The 22,779-nt window shown below is 34.7% G+C and overlaps 1 protein-coding gene across 1 annotated transcript; it reads left to right on the top strand.

Moving 5' to 3' along the window:
- The first annotated feature begins 6,291 nt into the window (after window positions 1-6,291).
- LOC143236854 (lysosomal acid glucosylceramidase-like) lies at window positions 6,292-22,739 on the top strand. Its single transcript, XM_076475477.1, has 10 exons — window positions 6,292-6,439; window positions 9,341-9,532; window positions 9,869-10,033; window positions 13,638-13,771; window positions 16,922-17,094; window positions 18,365-18,599; window positions 19,160-19,378; window positions 19,828-19,991; window positions 20,344-20,460; window positions 22,402-22,739. Exons 1-10 carry the CDS (start codon window positions 6,382-6,384, stop codon window positions 22,505-22,507), a joined length of 1,563 nt encoding a protein of 520 aa, XP_076331592.1. The 5' UTR covers window positions 6,292-6,381; the 3' UTR covers window positions 22,508-22,739.
- The last annotated feature ends 40 nt before the right edge of the window (window positions 22,740-22,779 follow it).

The following is a 22,779-nucleotide window of genomic DNA, read 5'->3' as shown; positions in this document are numbered from 1 at the left end:
GAACGAAATCTTCCAAAGAATACCGTCCCTGCAGTTAAACACGGAGGTGGCTTGATCATGCTGTGGGGTTCCTTCAGCTCTTCTGGTGTAGGCAGCCTTCACCGCGTCAACAGAATCATGCAAAAAGAAGAGTACATTGTTATATTAGGCACTTATATCAAGAATGATGCTCAGAACTTGCGGCTTGGGCGTCGTTGGATCTTCCAGCATGATAATGACCCTAAGCACACATCGAAATATGTGCAATCTTGGTTGCAGAGGAACCATATAAGTGTTCTGAATTGGCCATCGCAGTCACCCGATCTCAACCCAATTGAAAACGTTTGGCATGAGTTGAAGACCAGGGTTCATCAGCGTCATCCGAAAAACTTGTAAGAGTTGGAGGCCTTCTGTAAAGAAGAATAGAAGAAAATACCAGTCGAGTACTGTCAAACGATCATGGAGGGCTATAAAGAAAGAGATTGTGCCAAGTAATTTACCTGAAAGGCTACACAACTGACCAATTAAAGTAGACGCACGAACAGTTTCTGCCCCTCCTATGTTTGGTTATTTGTTTATAAACAGCTTATTTGTCGTTCAATTTACACAAAAATTTGTGTAGTTGTGTGTTAGTATAATATTTATAACACACCCTACTTTCATTATCATAATCGTGATACTTTTTAAGTTATAAGGAAAAAATTACTCGCGGCGCAAGGGTACGAACACTTTCTGTCGTAACTGTATATGCAATACCTGTCTAGTTCGTATAACAGTTCATTTTTTCTCCAATTTTTATCGAAATATTTTATTGTGTTATGTAAAAGTCTTCCTGGTATTGTTTGTGTATATGAGTATTTATGTATAAACTTTGAGGAAGTGGTTTTGGGTACTCTATATGCTGTTGTAATTAATGTATTTTGTAATGATTGTAGTTTAGTTTGCAGTGGTTTTTACTTACGTTAATCCATGCAGGAGCTGCATAGTCTACTGCTGGTCTTATATATGTTTTGTATATTTTAAGGATGTTTTCCGGTGTTGTTCCATAGTTTTTAATAGTTAGGCTCCTAGCATAGTTTATTCTTCGCTAAATTTTAGTTTTTATGTTATTTACATGTTTTGTCCAGGTAAGTTTAGAATCGTATGTTAATCCTAAAAAATTTTGCAGATGTAGCAGTCTGGAGAAGCGATCCATTTATCTGCGGTTGTGTTTTTTGATGTTTCGTTGATTTTGAAAATATCACTAATTGTGTCTTCGCTGTGTTTATTTTGATTCTATACTTTTGGCAGTATTCACTTATTTGTTTAGTTGTGGTTGTATGTTAGTGGCTGCTATTTCTGGAGTTAGGTAAGTCATGACTGTTTGTTTTTTGAATTTCGCGCAAAGCTACTCGAGGGCTATCTGTGCTAGCCGACCTTAATTTAGTAGTGTAAGACTAGAGGGAAGGCAGCTAGTCATCACCACTCACCGCCAACTCTTGGGCTACTCTTTTACCAACGAATAATGGGATTGACTGTAACATTATAACGCCCTCACGGCTGAAAGGGCAAACATGTTTAGTGCGCTTGGGGTTCGAACCCGTGACCCTCAGATTGCGAGTTAAACGCTTTAACCCACCTGGCTATGCCGGGCCTCAAGTCATGACTGAATTTTAACTTCTGAGGATGATGGTATAGAACACTAAAACCTATAGTGCTTCAGGCTGTGCTGTCTTTTAAATAACATTTATTGTATAATTATTTTAACGTTATACATCTTTTAATTCTATACATATTCACAATAGTCATGTTAATTTATTTAAGTCATTGAGCTTCTTTTTTCTTTCTAGTCATCTGTTGTTCTGGGTCGTCCATCTAAACTATGCCTTTTTTTCCCATGAAAAGGGCTCGGCATGACCAAGTGTGTTAAGGCGTTCGACTCGTAATCTGAGGGTCGCGGGTTCGAATCCTAGTCGCACCAAACATGCTCGCACTTTCAGACGTGGAGGCGTTATAATGTTACGGTCAATCCCACTATTCGTTGGTAAAAGAGTAGCCTAAGAGTTGGCGATGGATGGTGATGACTAGCTGCCTTTCCTTTAGTCTTATACTGCTAAATTAGGGACGGCTAGCACAGATAGCCCTCGAGTTGCCTTGCGGGAAATTAAAAAACAAACAAACCCATGAAAAGTACTTATTTGAAATTATAAATACCAAGTAAATATAGATACTGATCTTCTTTTTTCCATTAATAGGCTAGGCATCCTCACAATAATATAAATTATTATTATTTTTTAACATGAATGATCAAAAGTAATCTAGGTGGGACACGCTCTTTTAGGTAGATAACATTATACTACTTTTTTTTTTCTAGATTTGAGTTATTTACTTTAGTGAGTAAAGTTCTTTCTTAAATAGAAATACAATCTACTTAATGTTAATCATTAAAATCAGCTCGTTCTTAAGTCGAGAACGTTAACCATCTTGTAAAGTCGACGATTTCTTCTTTGTACATCTGTTTAACTGTTACTGTTTTTTAGTGTTAAATAAAGATTATTTTAATGTGTTTTACGTGATATTCAGTTTCATTCATTCTTCAAACTCGGTCTGAGTTAGTTCAGTCTTGCTCTATGATTCGTTTTCTATCGGACCTTCTGTTACGTGCAAAGCCTGCCAAACCTCTTTAAGAGGGAAGCAATACACGTGAGAATACTGTGATACAAGTTTTATTTATTTAATATTCATATGGAATTCTTGGAAACTTTTGTCTGATTTATGTCATCTATCACATAGGATCTCCCCACACACCTCATTTGGATTCAAAATATAAATTTTTTAACTTTTTTAAACCTCATCTGCCCAAAGTCAATGAAAGCGTATTTTGTGTAATAAATACGCAAGTGTACATTTAAAGATGTTTAAGTCAAGTAATTTCCATTAAAAATAGTGTATGAATTGTAGAGGCAGGAACTTTCAAAGCATTTGTAAGAGGAGGCTTCATAAGTTTGTATTACTACAGATACGTTTTAAAGTTTTAAACACATAAGTACTTTCATTCTAATTTAATAACGGTAAAATCTAAAAATCTCAAATAGACTTCTTTGTGGCTTTATCTGTCGGAAAGTATAAAACAATTAGGCAAACCATTTGTAGGATATAAATTTTGATTACAAAGAACCCACTTTTGACGAAACGTCATAAATTTTAATAAAGTTTTTCATTATCCAGTCAAGCTGTCCCAACACATTTATTACTTATTTTTCTATATTTGATTACAAAGAACCCACTTTTGACGAAACGTCATAAATTTTAATAAAGTTTTTCATTATCCAGTCAAGCTGTCCCAACACATTTATTACTTATTTTTCTATATTTATTATTTTAAACTCAAACTTCTCAAAAAGTACATCAACTATAAATATCTAAAGAGCTTTAGAATTTTTATTGAGATATAAATAATTACATCAAATTGACAAGGATAACGATTGTGGAAGGCCCACCTTTTATTATCAGTATATTTGTCTTTATTGAAGGCTATCTATCAATGTCCCGAATTTTAAAGTACTAGCTAGTGGGAAGATAATCAGCACAACCATAACACCTAATAATAACAGGAATTATTTTGAGCTGCGATATTAGAATCGCGAAATAAAATACCAGTATATATAAATATAAAATCATTAAGTAAAAACAAGTTCTTAACCCACTCCCACGAGATGGCGCTCTACCCAATTTTTATCACAGAGTATTTGCACAGTGAAAGTTAAGATATGCAATTAATATACTTGAAAAGGAGTGTTTTAGCATAACTTTGGATCAGGAAGTTCTAGAATCGAATAAAAGTTTAGAAAACATATGACAAATTATCCTAGGCTAAAGCTAGTTATTTTATGCTACTTTCACAGCTAATAATCTTTGAAATGTTTAAATCAAGAAATATTGTACAATAAGTTTTTGCCTTCAAACATCAATTACAAAACACATTTAAAACGCACAATGATTCGGACATGAACAACTGTTACTACAATAAAATAAACAACCACGTAACAAATAACATAGAACTATATAAACCACATTTTCCAGTCAACATTAAAAACAGCAACACTAATAATACCTATCACTACAATACCCAACTACTCACCAAAAAAATCAAACTAAATGAACTTGAACAAGCAATCAAAAATTCAAAAAACAAAGCACCGGGAAATGATGGAATACAAACAATACTTCTCGAAAAAAGCACTCCAAAATTATTTGACCACCTGTTAGCCATATTTAATTTATCACTATACTCTGGATATATCCCAGTTTCTTGGAAGCTAGCTAACATTTTAATGTTCCACAAAGAAGGAAAACCAGCCAATAAACCAAACAGTTATCGACCGATCAGCCTGACCAGCTGTGTAGGCAAAATTCTTGAAAGAATAATAAGCAATAGACTCTCCACATTTTTGGAGATTAATTCAAAATTACCAGACGAACAAAACGGATTTAGGAAACATAGACAAACAACAGATCATTTAATTAGATTAACTGAAACAATAATAAACAGCTTTAATAAAAAAGAATGCACTGTCGTCTGCTTCCTCGATATCGAGAAAGCATTCGACACTGTATGGCACGATGGTCTTCAGTTCCGTATGTATGAAATGGGACTACCGCGTGGAATTATTCGCTGGTTATCTAACTTTTTGGAAAATAGAAAATGTGGAATAAACGAAGAGGAAACTTTCTCCGAGTTCTTCACTCCAGAAGCTGGCGTCCCTCAAGGAGGGGTGGTAAGTCCTATTCTCTTCATCATGTATGTAAATAACATGCCACTCAAAGACCCAAACCATGGATACGTGTCACAGTTCACTGATGATGTAGCAATTTGGAAAAGTGCCCCTACACCAGAAATAGCAGCCACTAACTTATAACCACAACTAAATAGATTATGTGAATACTGCCAAAAATATAGAATTAAAATAAACACAGCGAAGACACAATTAGTAATATTTTCAAAATCAACGAAACATCAAAAAGTTCAACCTCAGATCTACATGAACGGAAAGCTTCTCTAAACTGCTACATCTGCAAAATTTTTAGGGTTAACATATGATTCTAAACTTACATGAATAAAACATGTAAATAACATAAAAATTAAAATTTGGCGAAGAATAAACTATGTTAGGAGTCTAACTGGTAAAACTACGGAACAACACCAGAAAACATCATTAAAATATACAAGACATACATTAGACCAGTAATAGACTATGCAGCTCTTACATGGATCAATGTAAGTGAAAAACAAATACAAACCAAATTCCAAACATTACAGAATACACTATTTACATCGGCATACAGAGTACCTAAAACCACTTCCTTAAAGTTCATGGACAATTACTCAAATACACAAATAATACCAGATATACTTCTACATAGTACAATAAAATATTTTGATAAAAATTGGCGAAAAAATGAGTTGTTATGCGCACTAGACATATATTGCATATATGATGAAGAGAGACCTAAACAGCTCTCCTTGTTAAATTTGTACATCAAATCTTTAAGATAAAATCAAATTTAAAATAATAATAATAATAATAAAATAGTGCCAAAATAAAACAGGCCACCTACGTTCTAGACTTATTTAAAAAAAAATTAAAAATAGAAAAAATGAAAGAACAATATGAATAGATATTGCCCTGAAAAGGACCAGACTAAAGTTATCATATTATTCCAGCCATTCTGTACTTACTCGAAATATATTAATCAGGCCATTCCAACAAAGAAATGGAAGAAGGAAGAGGTCTAGTGTACCTAACCCTCCTGGGTATACAAATATATATACCCAAACACCAGAGAGAGAGAGATTTTTTACCCTCTAGCGGTTTAGTGGTAGGTCTGTTGACTTATGACACTCAAAAACTGGTAAGAGTACAACAAATCCATTTGTAACTTTGTGTTGTTGAACAAACTTTAGCGTCTTTCAAAAACATCATGCATTATCGTATCTTATATTTCAGTCTTCTGCGCTATTTAATTTCAAGAAAGTCTAATTTTGTTCTATAAATGTAACTTTAAAAAAAATGAGCTCTCTGTGGCTCAACCGTAAGTCTGAGGGCTTAAAAATTGGGTTTCGATAATGAGAGTGACAAAAAATATACTTTCACCTTGTAGCTTCGTACTTAACTTAATTAAACAAACACAACTTTCATAGATTGAGCCACAAGGCGTCCTAGAACAAATACCTTCACACCATATTTTCAAGATACCTGGTTAATCTTTTGATACGAACCTGGTACACGGTGGTACAGTTACACTGATAACTACATGGTATCTCCGAATGATAACATTTAACTGATTGTAGGTAGAGCTGTAGATCACATTAGAATTTTCGTATTCCTAGACTTTTGACCAAGCTGTAAGTTATCCAAAACGATGGCGAGAGCTATATTTATAATCTACAGTCTGTTTCACGTCACAGTGCTTTCATCAGGTGAGACATTTATTAAACTAAAGTAATCTATTCATATTTCTAGATCTATAGATCTAGATAGAAATCTGTAATTTATCGGCACAATCTTTCGGACTCAGAAACAAAACGTCGAAAGTGAAATATGAAACATTACAATTTCTAGCGCCTTCAAATACGGGCTGAAACCTCTACTGTCATTTATTACAATATCTAGCGCCTGCAGATACAGGCTGAAACCTGTACTGTAGTTTATTACAATTTCTAGCGCCTGCAGATACGATCTGAAACCCGTATGGTAGTTTATTACAATTTCCTGAATTTAAAGCTTAGAACGCATACCTCAGGCACGCAGCATTAATCATATTCGGCCCTTAAAAATACGAAAATGTGTTTATACGTCTCTCGTTTTCAACGTACGAAAGCCGTTTTCAGTAAGACAATGAGGAATATTATTATACATGTGCCCACCAAGTTTCATCAAACTCTGATTGTATTTAAGCTACTTTTAGAGAAAACATTGTGTGAACAGTCAGTCCCCGTGTTAACATATAGGATGATTTTACTTCTGTGAACTTTTCGTGACATTGAGCTTTGAACTTGAGCTTCCAAAACTAATCACGTTTAAGTTTAGTCATAGCACCAACTTATACCAACGAAAAATTTCATCAAAATCCAATCAGCCGTTTTCGAAAAATCTTGCCGACAAACACGCACAGAATGAAAGCAAACCTCCATCCAACCATAAAAACAGTGCCGTGTAAACCAAAAGTTCACATGAAACTTACAACCGGTAGACCTAAATGTATCAGAAGTACGTCTAGATAAACAGTACCGCGTAAATCAACAGCTCTCATGACAGTGACAACCAGTGTATCTAAATGTATCAAAAGTACGTTTATATAAACAGTATCATGTAAATCAACAGCACGCATGACAGTGAAAAAACCAGTGAATCTAAATGTATCAGAAGTACTTTTAGGTAAACAGTACCATGTAAATCAGCAGTAAATGTGACAATGACAATCAGTGGATCTAACTGTATCAGGAGACGTTTATAAAAACAGTACCATGAAAATCAACAGTTAACATTGCAGTGACAACTGGTGGATTTAAGTCTATCAGAAATATGTTTATACAAACAGTACCATGTAAATCAACAGTAAACATGACAGTGACAACTGGTGGATCTCAGTGTATTAGAAGACATTTAGATAAACAGTACTGTGTACATAAACAGTTCACATGACAGTGACAGGTAGTGGATCTAAATGTATCAGAAGTACATTTAGATTAAGAGTACCATGTAAATCAACAGTTCACATAGCAGTGACAACCGATGGATATAAATGAATCAGAAGAAGAAGTGCGTTTATATAAAGAGTTCACATGACAGTGACAATCGGTGGATCTCAATGTATCAGAGGATGTTTAGATAAACAGTACCGTGTAAATCAACAGTAAACATGAGAATGACAACCGGTGGATCTAAATGTATGAGAAGTACGTTTATATAGATAGTTCACATTACAATGACAGCCAGTGGATCTCAACGTATCAGAAGTTCGTTTATATAAACAGTACCACGAAAATCAACAGTTCATATTACAGTGACAACTGGTGGATCTAAATGTATCAGAAGCACGTTTATACAAACAGCATCCTATAAATAAAAAATTCACACGACAGTGATAACCTGTAGATCTAAATGTATCAGAAAAACGTTTATATAAACAGTATCATGTAAATCAAGAGTTTGCATGACAATTGAACTTTTAAGATAGTCCTTACTTACCTAGTTCGTACATCTAATATCAATCGAACTTTTAAGATAAACCTTACTTACCTAACATCGTACATCTAATATCAATTGAACTTTTAAGATAAACCTTACTTACCTAACATCGTACATCTAATATCAATTGAACTTTTAAGATAGACGTTAGTTACCTAACTTCGTATATTTAATATCAGTTGGACGTTTAAGGCCTAAGTATATATAATTTTCAACTATTCATCCTATAAACACTTGGCGAACTCTGTTTTATCGGAATGAGTTTGTTTGTTTGTTTTAGAATGTTCACAAACCTAGCTGTCTCTAATCGTGAGCTGTTAAACGTAACAAGTCAACACTACCCACTGCCATGCTCTGGGCTACTCTGAACGAATAGAGATTTTATCATCTTAAATGTTATCCACGGCGAGAACGTAGAGACTGTGATTCTCTTCTTCATGCTGGTTTTAACTGGTACAACACATTAGTGATGACGCGGAAATCCCACTCGTAGAGAAAAATATATATGTAAAAACGGCTGGTTTGGGTTGTGAACCTGACGATGACCGAAGAAGGTCGAAACGTTGTTCGCTCCTCTGCACAAAAAATTTTCTTAACCCAAACCAGCCATTTTTACATATATATTTTTCAGTACAACACAATATTTTCATAGGATATATTATTTATTGTTCTGTTTTACTATTACTTTTTTTTTTTTTAGTTCTATGTATAATTCTTTGTTCTTCTCTGTCCTGGCCTGGCATGGCCAAGCGTGTTAAGGCGTGCGACTAGTAATCTAAGGGTCGCGGGTTCGCATCCCGGTCGCGCCTACATGCTCGCCCTTTTAGCCGTGGGGGCGTTATAATGTTACGGTCAATCCACTATTCGTTGCTAAAAGAGTAGCCCACGAGTTGGCAGTGGGTGGTGATGACTAGCTGCCTTCCCTCTAGTCTTACACTGCTAAATTAGGGACGGCTAGCACAGATAACCCTCGAGTAGCTTTGTGCGAAATTCCAAAACAAACAAACAAACACTCCTCTGTCCTGTTTTGGTTCTACCAATTCCCTCTCTTTGTTCAATGTGCTATTTCATGTTTTACGTTTCTATCTCTCTTTGCTTGATGTATGATTTCTTTTTTTCTTATTTATTAGGTCAAAATCCATGTCTCAAGCGGAATTATGGTCAAGGAAGTGTTGTTTGTGTCTGTAACACTACATATTGTGATACAGTGGGTTATATCGATAAATTATCTCCCGGAAAAATACAGGTGTTCGAAAGTAACAAAGAAGGCTTAAGACTCCAGAAAAAGGTGTTGAACTTTAGTCCTAAGCCTAGAAATCAATGTGAGTATGTACTGAATTAATGTTATTGTTGATGTATTTTCTTCACGGAACAAAAGATTTATTGATTTATTTTTATGAGTATTATAATTTTAGCATGTGAAGAAATCTTATTTTAGAATACGTAAGTTGATAGCATCATGCGAACCTTTGAATTGAAACTTACTTAACCTCTAATATTTGACAATAACATTTTCTGGTAATAGTTAACAATTGCCTTGCAAAATAGTTAGTTCTCCCACTAGATAATTACTTTACAAACTATGAACCTGGCGATATAGCTAGTTCTTACAATTGGTCGTTACTTTACAAACTATGGACGTTTTAATCAATCCACAGCAAGAAATGGACAGAAATGGGCATCAGCTTTAGTGAACAAGAACCAACGTTTTCAAGAAATCTTGGGTTTTGGAGGTTGTTTCACGGACACTTCTGTGCTTAATATTGGAAATCTTCCTCTAAATATGCAGAAAATGCTTCTGAAGTCCTATTATAGTCCTGAAGGTAAGTTTAAACTTTACATCTACTACAGTCCTAAGGGTAATTTAGACTTTAGATATTTTTGTAATTTTGAGAAGCTTCGATTTCTTGAGGTGCATTATTAAGCAATATCTAGTTCAAATGTTTAACCGACAGTGAGATATCGTGCAATGACGTTTAAGATGTCAATTTTATACAAAAGCCACACCCTCTTCAAATCTGTTCTATAAATAGTTAAGAAAATTGCAACATTTTTAACTACTAAATATCAATCTAATTTTCTACAGAAACTTACCACTGACGTATTTGTAGGGTCTTGGCTGTAAGTGGTTCAGAAGATAATAATTTGAAGTGTTAAATGTTTCCTAGTTTGACGATCCGTTAGAATAATGCAGTTTAACTGAGAGGGTTTGTTTGTTTGTTTTTTAATTTCGCACGAAGCTACTCGAGGGCTATCTGTGCTAGCCGTCCCTAATTTAGCTGTGTAAGACTAGAGGGAAGGCAATTAGTCATCACCACCCACCGCCAACTCTTAGACTACTCTTTTACTAACGAATACTGGGATTGACCGTCACATTATAACGCCCCCACGGCTGAAAGGGCGAGCATGTTTGGCGCGACGGGGATGCGAACCCACGACCCTCAGATTACGAGTCGCACGCCTTAACACGCTTGGCCATGCTGGGCCTAACTGAGAGGGAATCTGTGGTTTCTGACATAAAGACCCTTTGTATCACAATAAAGGATCTTATAATTTCATAGAAGCAGAATTACTCAAGCTTATCCACTGTCTTCTGACGATCTCTGGACAGTATGTTGGGTAATGCTTAACTTCATTTATATTCAGTGGTTTTACATCTAATATTGAACCCGGCCCGGCATGGCCAAACGTGTTAAGGCGTGCGACTCGTAATCTGAGGGTCGCGGGTTCGCATCTCCGTCGCGCCAAACATGCGCGCCCTTTCAGCCGTGGGGACGCTATATTGTAATGGTCAATCCCACTATTCGTTGGTAAAAGAGTAGCCTAAGAGTTGGCGGTGGGTGGTGATGACTAGTTGCCTTCCCTCTAGTCTTACACAGCTAAATTAGGGACGGCTAGCACAGATAGCCCTCGAGTAGCTTTGTGCGAAATTCAAAAACAAACAAACAAACAATATTGAACCTATGTTGACAAACAAGGAAAGCGTATGTTATTCCATTTATAAGGATAACTTTCTTGGCTAGTTATGGATAACTTGCTAACTGAACTTCTAAAATCAGCCAATTAAACTGTCCTAATCCTTGTGTGGTGTTTCACTTTGTACATGAAAGGAAAACATGGCGATCACAGAACGTATAAGAATGTGTCATTGGTTATCACACTTATGTCGTATTTACAAAGAATGAATGACAACTTGATACATATAAGTGTTTGTTTGTAAATATCACAGTGTATTAAGGGTTATCACACTCTTATATCGTAGTTAAAAAGAACATATGAGAATTGGACACACCTAGGTGTTTATTTTTTAATATCACAGTTATTAAGGGTTATAACACACTTATATCATATTTATACATTACCGTAGGAAGCAATATTTGAATGGGCAGGCTATTGCCTCATTACCGTTTCTAAGGATATTTGGAAACATGTCCCTCCCAAAAAAGCTTTGAAAATTTAATGCTATGAGATGAATATTGCGCTATTTTAATCGCAAATATTGCATACACACATAATGTATTAAATTAAAAGAAAAAAGTTTTAATACATAAGTTGTAGCTATACATGGCATGAAAAAGGAATCAGCCATGGCCTGATTGGCCTTACTGCTTTATGTAGCCTTGCAAGAAATTTTTAGTGTAACTTTCACAATTTATCTTTCTTGTAATTTTGTTGCACATCTCTAAAGTTATCAATTATTTTGAAACTCTTGTTACAATTTTTCCACGTTTAGATAAATCCCCAAACCACACTGAAACCCTGGTGGCAATTTTCCATTCTGAAGACAATTTCCCAAACTAACTTGAAACTTTGTGGCAATCTTCTTATTAGACAAAACTCATGAAAAGACTGAAACTTAAATGGAAGAATTTGTTGGGCATGATTTTTTACATTATTCAGAAAAATGATAATGAAAAGTCTAATCAGTTTAGTGATAACATGAACGTTCTATTCTACTGTAATCAATGATAGGCTTAACTTCAAAAATATGTCTGACACAGTTTACTTGCTGACTCATTTCTTCGTTTAAATAAAACAAGGAAAAGCACCAAACAAATTGGGCTTGACAAAAAATCTAAGATACACACAGAAAAAAACAACAACAGAAAAAAAAAACAACAACTGGTGATGAAGTAAACTGACGTATTTCTTACCGGAAGATTCAAATCCATTTCAAAGAAATGTCTGTCACTTTTTATTGTTTCTAAATTTTAGGCCAAAACTTAATATATTATTGTAACGTTGTTCTATCGTTTGACGGGTTATTTTAGATTATGCCCGGCATGGCCAGGTGGTTAAGGTACTCGACTCGTAATCTGATGGTTGCGGGTTCGAATCTCAGTCACACCAAACATGCTTGCCCTTTCAGCCGTGGGGGCGTTATAATTCCCCGATCAACCCCACTATTCGTTTGTAAAAGAGTAGCCTAAGAGTTGGCGGTGAGTGTTGATAACTACCTGCCTTCCCTCTAGTCTTATACTGCTAAATTATGGATGGCTAGCGCGGATATCCCTCGTGTAGCTTTATGCGAAATTCAAACCAAACCAAACCAATCTTTTAGATTATTAAAGCCAAATTCAGTTCACGTGACAACGTTATTAATTTATTTCTTTAATAAACTTTTGTCATGTTCATTTGTAGACCTAATTTCAAGTACTAAAATTTTCAACAGAATCTCAGAAACTGATGTAGGCTTGATACACCAACAATACTGTTTGAAAGAAATTCTCTTGGTTGTCAACACTGCCTAACATACCAATTATCTAACAGAAGCGATAACTCGTAGTGATTTGAAACCTTTATTTGATAAGTAACTCGGAGAGCCTTCTCTTGTACTTATAGTGAAGTATCATTTTTATCAAGTTAATTTTACGAGTATTAATTAAATATTATGAGTAATTTTAAAAAATAGGTTTGATTTCTTTGTTTAAGCGCAAGGATATATACTGGGCTATCTGCGCTCTGTCCTCCTCTGGGATTGAACGTCGAATTGTACTGTTGAAAATCCATAAGCAATCTACCGCTAACCTGGTGGAGAAAATTTAAAAAAAGTTAAAACCAAACCCTCGTGGTGATGACTAGCTGCCTTTACTCTAGTCTTACAATACTAAATTAGGGATGGCTAGCACAGATAGCCCTCGAGTGGCTTTGTGCGAAATTCAAAAACAAATATTTAAAGTTGTTAAATTATTTATATATTTTGTGTTGTTATTAATGTTATTACTTAACTCACCACCAGGGTTTGGTTTTAACTTTTTTTAAATTTTCTTGCCCTTTCAGCCGTGGGAACGTTATAATATTACGGCCAATCCCACAACTTTAAATAAAGTAATTAATAAGAAAAAATGTTATATATCGTGAAAATGTAAACTTAATACATTTACTTTAAAACTTGTTTTACTGAAAATATCATGATAATACTTCTAGGAATAGAATATTCTATGGGGAGAGTACCAATGGCCAGCACCGACTTTTCTACTCATGTGTACTCCTATGACGATGTACCTGGAGATTTTAATCTAACTTACTTCAAACTATCCGAGGAAGACGTGAAGTACAAGGTAGGGTTCAGTCAGCTGCATAAATGCATCCAGTAAATTTCAATCTAACTTCTATTTATCTGTATCGAGTACAAAAAGTTTACATTCAGACACTGTATTTTGAAATGACGTTTGTTCATAAAGTTAAAACTAGATCATTTATTTATTATCCAATAACCTGCGCAATTTCACGTGATATGCCCAACTCACAAAAGTCACTTGTCAATTTTCCTTTCGTATCTAAGGTCCAAACTCAATGGAAGCATACACTACCGAACTAACTTGCCAGCTAACTAGCTCATTTTCCGATTAACGCATTCGCTCACCCAAACTGATTTACCTACTATAATTTTGTTTATACAATTTCTGTTTTTACTTATGTTTCTAAACAGTTCGAGAAGTCATGTATAAATTTTGTCCAATCTTGATACTAAGGAAATTTATTAGCGTTACATATCATCATGTCATGCTTGAACTCTCTCTTTAAAACAGTGCAAAATGTCTAAACCAGAATATAAAAACATCCTTCAGCACTGTCCTGTCCCAGGAGTGTGAAGTTCCTTGAACAATCTCATTACACAGACAAAACATTTATACACAACAGACATAGAGGGAAGTCAGCTAGTCATCACTAGCTACCGCCAGCTCTTGGGCTACTCTTTCACCAATGAATAGTGGGATTAACTGTCACATGATAACGCCCCCACGGCTGAAAGGGCAAGCATGTTTGGCGCGACCGGGATACGAACCCGCACCCCGCAGATTACGAGTCGCACGCCTTAACACGCTTGGCCATGCCTGATATTATTTATAATCAACAACGTTAATATCCATACATTTAATATTAGAGTTATTGAATCAATACTGAAGTGTTCAAGGACATGAAACACAACCAAACATATTTTATTTGTAATATTTAAACCTTTTGTCATTAAATGTTTTGGTTTGCTGTCTCTTCTGTGGTTTATGGTACAAAGATGAGTGTTGGTCTCCGGTCTTTTAATGTCACTTTTTGCTGTCTTGTCATTAGGTACGTTCTTCTCAAGAAGATGATGATGAAATTCCCTGGTAGCTCCATCCATGGTTATGATATGAAAATGGTTTCCACAATAACCTCCAGTAACTTGATCCTACGCATTTTATTATTTTCAATTGAAGGTTTCACAAATTACAAGTTTCATAACTAAAGTCGACTATGTGATAAACCTAATTAACATAAAACATAACAGTCATATGCTTGTCAAGTTTCTTCCGTATCTACGTCACAAACTCAACCAAAACGTAATCAACTAACCATTCAAATAACTTTTTGATTAACTTACACATTAGCTGACTCACTTACTCTAGCGTTTTTATATAATAATTGCTTCACAAATCCTTTACAAAATTCGAGAAGCCATGTCACATCACACAAATCTAGACTCGAGAAATTTCTAGAAGACACTAGTCGTCATTACTTTATCTAAAAAACTTCTGTAACAAAAAATAAAGTGTTAAAAATATAGTGTATGAAATAAGATATGAGAGCGATATTAGGGTCCACTTTACATCGTTTTAAAGATGTGATGGCGATATTAGTGTCGATTTCACATTGTTTTAAAGATGTGACAACAATAAAGTGTCCACTTTACTTCGTTTTAAAGATGTGAGGGCGATGTTAGTGTGCACTTGTCAAAACTTACGCAGAAAAAAAAATCAAAATTATGTTGTCTTTATCTTAAATATGACTAGCTGGCTTCTAAAGTCAGAGTTTCATCTGCACACCAGATGATTATTGTCTGTAGAATACCTTTACCCTTTATCATTCATCTCTTGCCAACAGTGTATGTGTTTTCTATCGGGCTCTCTGCTAAGCCCACCGAGGGGAATCGAACCCCTGATTTTAGCGTTGTAAATCCGTAGACTTGCAGCTGTGCTAGCCTTCAGAGATGCCTTTACAGATAACAACTGAAAATTACCTCAGTGGTGAATGTTGCTAGTTTATTAGACCATATTAAATTAAATTGATTCGTTAGTTTGGTATCCTGCCATAATTCCGATGTTATCTCACGATGTTCGACCAACTTAGAATATTTAGGTTACTCCTAAACCGGTATAGTAAGTTTAAAATATAAGTAACTGTTATTTGTAAACGTACGTGCACACTTATATACAGAGGTTTGAGTGCATAGTATTAAAACGATTATGAATATAGAAATTAGCCAATCACATGACACCAAAGTCAGCATAAAGTTGTAGTAGAGCAGAATGTATTAAAACTAATTTTCTTTATTGCTTGTCATGACATTGGTAGTGTAACGCTACCAAAATTGAATAGTTTTGAAATTATATAGAACAACCGTTTCCGACGTAACCTCTTCATAAATTTAGATCGTAAACGTGTTCTGGTCACCGAGTATGTTTTGGTTGAAAGGAGAGTTGTGGAAGTAGATTGTGAACGTTACATTGATACATATCTAGACATACTAGACAAGGTGTAAGAAGCAGCGTTTATGGATTTCTGTGTGATAAGACTGTTGAAATGAGAGCTGGAAACCATCGTTCTTGTGCAATGGATGGATTATGGAAAGTACATGGAGGAGTGGTGCGTTTCAGAAATGATAGTCTTATGACGAAATCCTTAGCAATGCAGGGCAATACATTGCAGGGCTATTTTAAAGATATGTCAGTCGTCAGATAGAGTGAAAAAACATAAGACTGTAACATGGACTGTAACAACGTAATGAGTGTTCAAAAGCATTGTATAATACAATGTACTCAGTCTCTGTAGACACACAATGAATTTAAAATAATAACTATGTTTAAATATTTTAGCAAGTAAAAATGAGAACAGAACAGCGCCATACTCATGTTTGTTTGTGTGTTTTTTGTTTTTTTTTTGCTTTAGCACAAGCACTGATGGTCATTTGCCAGCTGGACGTAGAACAGTAACATACACATATCATTAATTGTTTGTTTTAGCACGATCACTGATGGTCATTTACCAATTGACGTAGAACAGCACTATACACATATCATGAGTTGTTTGTTTTAGCACGATCACTGATGGTCATTTGCCAGCTGGACATAGAATGGTAATATACTCGTATCATTAAATGTTTGTTTTAGCACGATCACTGATGTTCATTTGCCAGCTAGGCATCACGATGTTTTGTCTTTGAACCTTTGTAGGTACCATTTCTTCATCAAGTTTTCATCATGAGTGAAAGACCGATCAGACTGTTTGCTAGTCCCTGGAGCTCTCCAGCTTGGATGAAGACAAGCGAAAACATGACAGGAAATGGAACTATTAAGGGTGAACTTGGTGGAGCATATTACAACACCTGGGCTAATTACTTTGTGAAGTATGAAAACAAGTGTTTTTAATATTTCAAGTTATAATAACTGTAAACCTGTTCTCTTAACTGTATTTTATAAACTTCTGGCCAAAGTAACGTGTTATGTAACATACTGTTGTAGTAGGTATAGTACTACTGTACTATGTAACATAGTGCTGTGTTATCTTCATGAAACTTCTCAGTTTTCTCCTCTTAGTCAGATATTGTCAATACAATATTTCTAAACGAGGTAAGAATAGTCAAGTTATAAAAGAAACAACTACTTGATAAAACTTGTACTGATTGCTGATTTTCGGATTCAAAAGTGACCAAACTTTTTTTTACTGGTCTGCCTAAAATGCAGTCTTTCATTCATAGTTCTCATGTTCCCGTTGTTCTAATGTTTGAGTGAAATCAGAGTATTTTTAAATGATGAAAGATGTATTCCATATTGTTAATATGTTGATTTTATATGGTATCTTTCACTTACTTGAGCTTGCACTACGAACTTTACAAAACTGATTACATTTATATAGAGTAACAATCCATAAAACTATATGGATCTATGTATTGTATATTATACCTGTATATCATGTTAAGATATAAATGTTACAAAATAGGTTCTTGACCTGGTCGTGTCTATGAATCTATAAATCTATACCTACACGTTGTTGACCTGTTTGTGACTATAAATCTATACCTACACGTTGTTGGCCTGGTCGCGTCTGTAAATCTATACATATCACGTTGTTGAACTAGTTGTGTCTATAAATCTATACATATCACGTTGTTGACCTGTTCATGTCTATAAATCTATACCTACACGTTGTTGACCTGGTCGCGTCTGCAAATCTATATATATCACGTTGTTGACCTGTTGTGACTATAAATCTATACATATCACATTGTTGACCTGTTCATGTCTATAAATTTATACCTACACGTTGTTGACCTGGTTATGTCTATAAATCTATACCTACACATTGTTGATCTGATGGTGTCTATAAATATACCTATATCACGTTTTGCACTTGTTATTGAATATACATATGTATGATAGTAGTTTTGGATGTGTTTAATTACAATGCATTTATATAACGTGTTAAATAGGGTAACTTGTTTTTATATTATGCCGAAGTTTACAGATGCGCAGTACATTTATACTGTTAGTCATTGCTGAACTAATTATTTACGTATCTAATTAATTATGTCTGTATATTTTATTCAGTTACAGAGTGTCTCTGGTTATGTTACGTTACAGTACAATAGATGTTTTACGTTATTTTGATTTTGGTAGATTCCTAAAAGCATACGAAGCGTACAATATTAAGTTCTGGGGGCTGACCACCGAGAACGAACCAACCAATGGTCTTCAATATAACTTTTCGTTCCAGTGCTTGGGCTTCACCCCCGAGTCTCAGCGCGACTTCATTAAGATGCACTTGGGACCTTCTTTGGAGACCGCTGGATATAAACTAAAGATCATGATAATGGACGATCAAAGATTTTTGCTTCCAAAGTGGGCAGATGTGGTAACTATAGCATCCTGTTGATGATGTTATATGTGAGGTTTTAGTCTCCGTTTGACCCGAAAATAGCAGATCACACTTGTTCCAAAATTAGGCTTTGTTGTAAACACCAAGATAGGAACGTTTTATTTCTTGTGTACAACACATATTAAACGTTACTCCATACAAAGCTTGTTTTATCGAATATATTAAGAACACCTTCGTTAAGACAGTGAATACTATTTCACAGTATCTGACTTAATAGATAGCGCATTAATATAGAGTTAACACGTGTTTTTAGCTAAAGCCAATATCAGATGGAATTGTTCCTTATTTATTTACGAATATTTTAGCTAGAAACCGTTGTAATATGGTCATTTTTCGTTATATATGGACAATGCTGCTATTTAACTAAAATTAGATAGTTCGTTCTCATAATTTACGAAAACAATTTCAATGTATCAGCTTAATCCATTGTTACACGAAAATCTAAGTTTATAAAGATAAAACCATTGTTATAACATTATTTCATTATTCATAATATTTTTCTGTTTTTTCAAGAATGTTTCTAACACATTTTGCAGGTGTTAAGTGATCCACAAGCAGCCAGATATGTAAGTGGTGTTGGCTTCCATTGGTATTGGAATGAGATATCTCCACCACAACTGCTGGATATTACCCATAATTCATTCCCTGAGCATTTTCTTCTAGCTACAGAAGCTTGCGAGGGATCATGGCCTTGGGAGCACGTAATTTTAGGAAGCTGGGAGAGGGGAGAAGGATATGCTCATGATATCTTGGAAGTAAGTGCCAGTTGTGTTATATCACAGATACATCATTTTGAGAGTTAACGATGTTACATGTCTTGTGACAACACGACAATACACTGTGCTGTTATTCTGGTATATTCCTGTGTTATCTCTAGAATCACAACACAGTACATTGTTGTGTTGTCACCAGAATAACAATACACTACGTTGTCATGTTGTCACCAGAATAACAACATAGTACATTGTCATGTTATTTCTAGAATAACATCACAGTACACTGTCATGCTGTCTCTACAACAACAACACAATATGTTGTCATCTTGTCACTAGAATAATAACACAGTCATGTTCTAGTGACAACACGATAACATACTGTTGTTGTTGTTCTGGTGACAACATGACAGTATACCGTGTTCCTGTTATATAGACAAAAAAGACAAACAGTTGGTTTTAACAAGCTTAAAAGCGATGCATATTTCCAGGATCTCTCACATTGGACTGTTGGGTGGGTTGACTGGAACCTGGCTGTAAACCTAGAAGGTGGTCCAAGTTGGGTTGGAAACTCAGCAGATGCTCCAATTGTTGTAAACAGCACAGGGAAGGAATTTTACAAACAACCGACATATTATGCCATGGCACATTTCAGGTATCTTGAATAATGGTTTTTGTTTTGATCTTTATAACACACAATACTTGTCATTTTCATAGGAAATCTTATATAGAGGTATCAAGTTTTGGCTTCAGTACTACTGTGCAGGATTCTGTACATGAAACCTTTTAGAAATAATTTATCAATTATAACATTTTGGAAAAGGTAAATATGTTTTGACCTGTCACTAGAATAACAACACAAGACATGTAACATCGTTAACTCTCAAAATGATGTATCTGAGATATAACACAGTACTACTGTGCAGGATTCTGTACATGAAACCTTTTAGAAATAATTTATCAATTATAACATTTTGGAAAAGGTAAATATGTTTTGACCTTTTCAGTAAATTTGTTCCACCTGGGTCCCAAAGGATTGAACTTAAACATGAAACCAATACCAACCTAGAAATGGTGGCTTTCTTATCTCCCAATAAATCAGTTGTGATTGTAGTGGTAAATAGGTGAGTACAAGCTTTTTTCTAATGCTTGTTATCCAGTTATTTATATATCCATATTACCCAAAGTATCTTAAATTCAGCTTCCTTATATTTATCATTTCATGTTATCTTCAGAAATTATTTAGTGATGAACATAATCTCTCTTGCAGTGATCTCTACCTTTCTTTTCTTCTCAGAGTAAAGAGTTTTCACAGTTAACAACAATCTGGTTTCCAATTTTCTTCACATTTCTTTGATACATATAAAATAGCACTTCCATGTTTACCACCACTGAACCTCCTAAATCCAGAGCATGAATACAGTAATTTTAAACAAAGAACCATCAATCAACACAAACAAATAAAGCTATCTCGATTAAATAATATAACCCAACTCACTGAGGTAGGAAGCAACTTTCAAGTGTATAAGCCATTGCCATTTCCAAGAGGTCTGGGAACATAAGATTGAATCATTGGCTATTTTAACTATATTTACTACATACACACAATGTAACACATGAATTAGCATAAGCAAGTTTTAATACATAAGTTGTAGACATACATCCCATTTTAAAAGTGGTCAGACCTGGTACTCTAGATTGCTACTAACCAATTTGTGATCACATAACCATTTGTTCCATATTGTTCATATACTCGAGTCTATGTGAATTACTTGTACTTTGGATGAAACTATTTGTTCCATACTATATATGTATATATTCCTGTGTCTATGTGAATTATTTGTACTTTGTGATGAAACCTTTTGTTCCATACAATATATACATATATTTATATTATTCCTGTGTCAATGTAAATCCATAAAAAGTGGTTTCATCATCATCAAAGCTTCCATACTTGTTTGCATGTGGTACTGTAGAACACTATCTGTGTGGGTGTTGTTAAAGTGTGGTACTGTAGAACACTAGCTGTATGAGTGTTGTTAAACTGCAGGACTGTAGAATACTGTCTGTCTGGGTGTTGTTAAACTGTGGTACTGTAGAACACTATCCTATCTGTGTGAGTGTAGTTAAACTGTGGTACTGTAGAACACTATCTGTGTGGGTGTTGTTTGCATGTTTAAATGGAGAACACTTATGTGAGTGTTGTTTAAATATGGTACTTGACAACACCCTTTTGCATGGCTGTTTGAATATATCATTGGAGAACAGACACTCTTTGGTAGAGTGGGTGGTTTTGCCAACATATTTGTCATAGTAAGACCAGTTTTCCTGTAACCTTCTTCCATCTAAAGTTCTGTTGGTGTGACAATGTTTCTAACTGAGTTCATCTACCAGTTGTTTTATATGATAAATATAACAATAACTGTAAAAAATGATAGTACTGAGAACTGAAGAAAGTAACTGTGGGAATTGTTTCAACATGATAATGAAGGATAATGATTAGGAGTTAGAATTTAATGTGGCAGGAAAACTGTGATTTAAGACATGGTTGGAACATTCCTATTAAAACAACATAAATTGGCATTCCTTCAAAATTATAAGAAAAAATCAACAATATTTCTATAGAACTACAATATTGTTGAAGTAGATAACATAAGACTGTTCTCCTTTTTTAAAGAAGGCAGAAAGAATATGGTTGTCCATTGTATTTGAACACAAAATTAAAGTTTAGGTCTTGGATGAGGGTTCTAATAAGAGAGTGTTTGTAGGATAAGGGTTATAGAATACAGTAGCTGGAGGATAAGGTTTATAGAAGGCAGTGGTTGTTGGATAGGGTTATAGAAACAGTGGATGTAGGATAAGGGTTATAGAAGACAGTGATTTTTGGATCAATGTTACAGAAGACAGTGTTGTTGGATTGGATTATATAAGAATGTAGTTGTTTTGTTTATTATTAGCAAATAAACCCTACCAGTTCTTTATGAAATTGAAAATAATCTGCTTTTAACAAGAAGATAAAAATGGTAATACTGGTTGAAAACAGAATATAAATGTTTCTTTTCCAGATCATCAGACCCAGTGATGTTGACTCTGGAAGATCCTGATCTTGGATCTTTTAATAATGTTGTTTCACCTAGATCTTTCCAAACATACCTTTGGTCATCTGGGTAGTACATTTGAGACAGATTAACATATTTCATCATAGTGAAAACTTCTATGTTTCTTTTATGATGAAACTAGTAATTTTTTAATTCATCTTAAACACATTTTTCTGGCCATGCTTTAACCTAGCTGTCTCTTTAAACATTAGAGTGAAGTAGGTGTTGTAACATATACACTTTTAAGACACAGTGTAATGTATGGAAAGTTAATACAAATTAAATTTTATAATTCTATTCACCAAGTTACACCAGTCTGGAGGAATTCCACTCCTTATGAGTGAT

Source organism: Tachypleus tridentatus, chromosome 13, assembly GCF_004210375.1.
Source record: "Tachypleus tridentatus isolate NWPU-2018 chromosome 13, ASM421037v1, whole genome shotgun sequence".
Classification (NCBI taxonomy): Eukaryota; Metazoa; Arthropoda; class Merostomata; order Xiphosura; family Limulidae; genus Tachypleus; species Tachypleus tridentatus.
Note: the sequence above shows the minus strand (reverse complement) of the source record. Positions and strands in the feature narration are given on the sequence as shown.

Coding starts and splice junctions, on each gene's coding strand:
- LOC143236854 (XM_076475477.1), top strand. CDS start 6,382: ATGGCGAGAGCTATATTTATAATCTACAGTCTGTTTCACGTCACAGTG. Junction 19,379..19,827: donor ATGCTCATGATATCTTGGAA/GTAAGTGCCAGT, acceptor GCATATTTCCAG/GATCTCTCACATTGGACTGT. Junction 19,992..20,343: donor TATGCCATGGCACATTTCAG/GTATCTTGAATA, acceptor TGACCTTTTCAG/TAAATTTGTTCCACCTGGGT.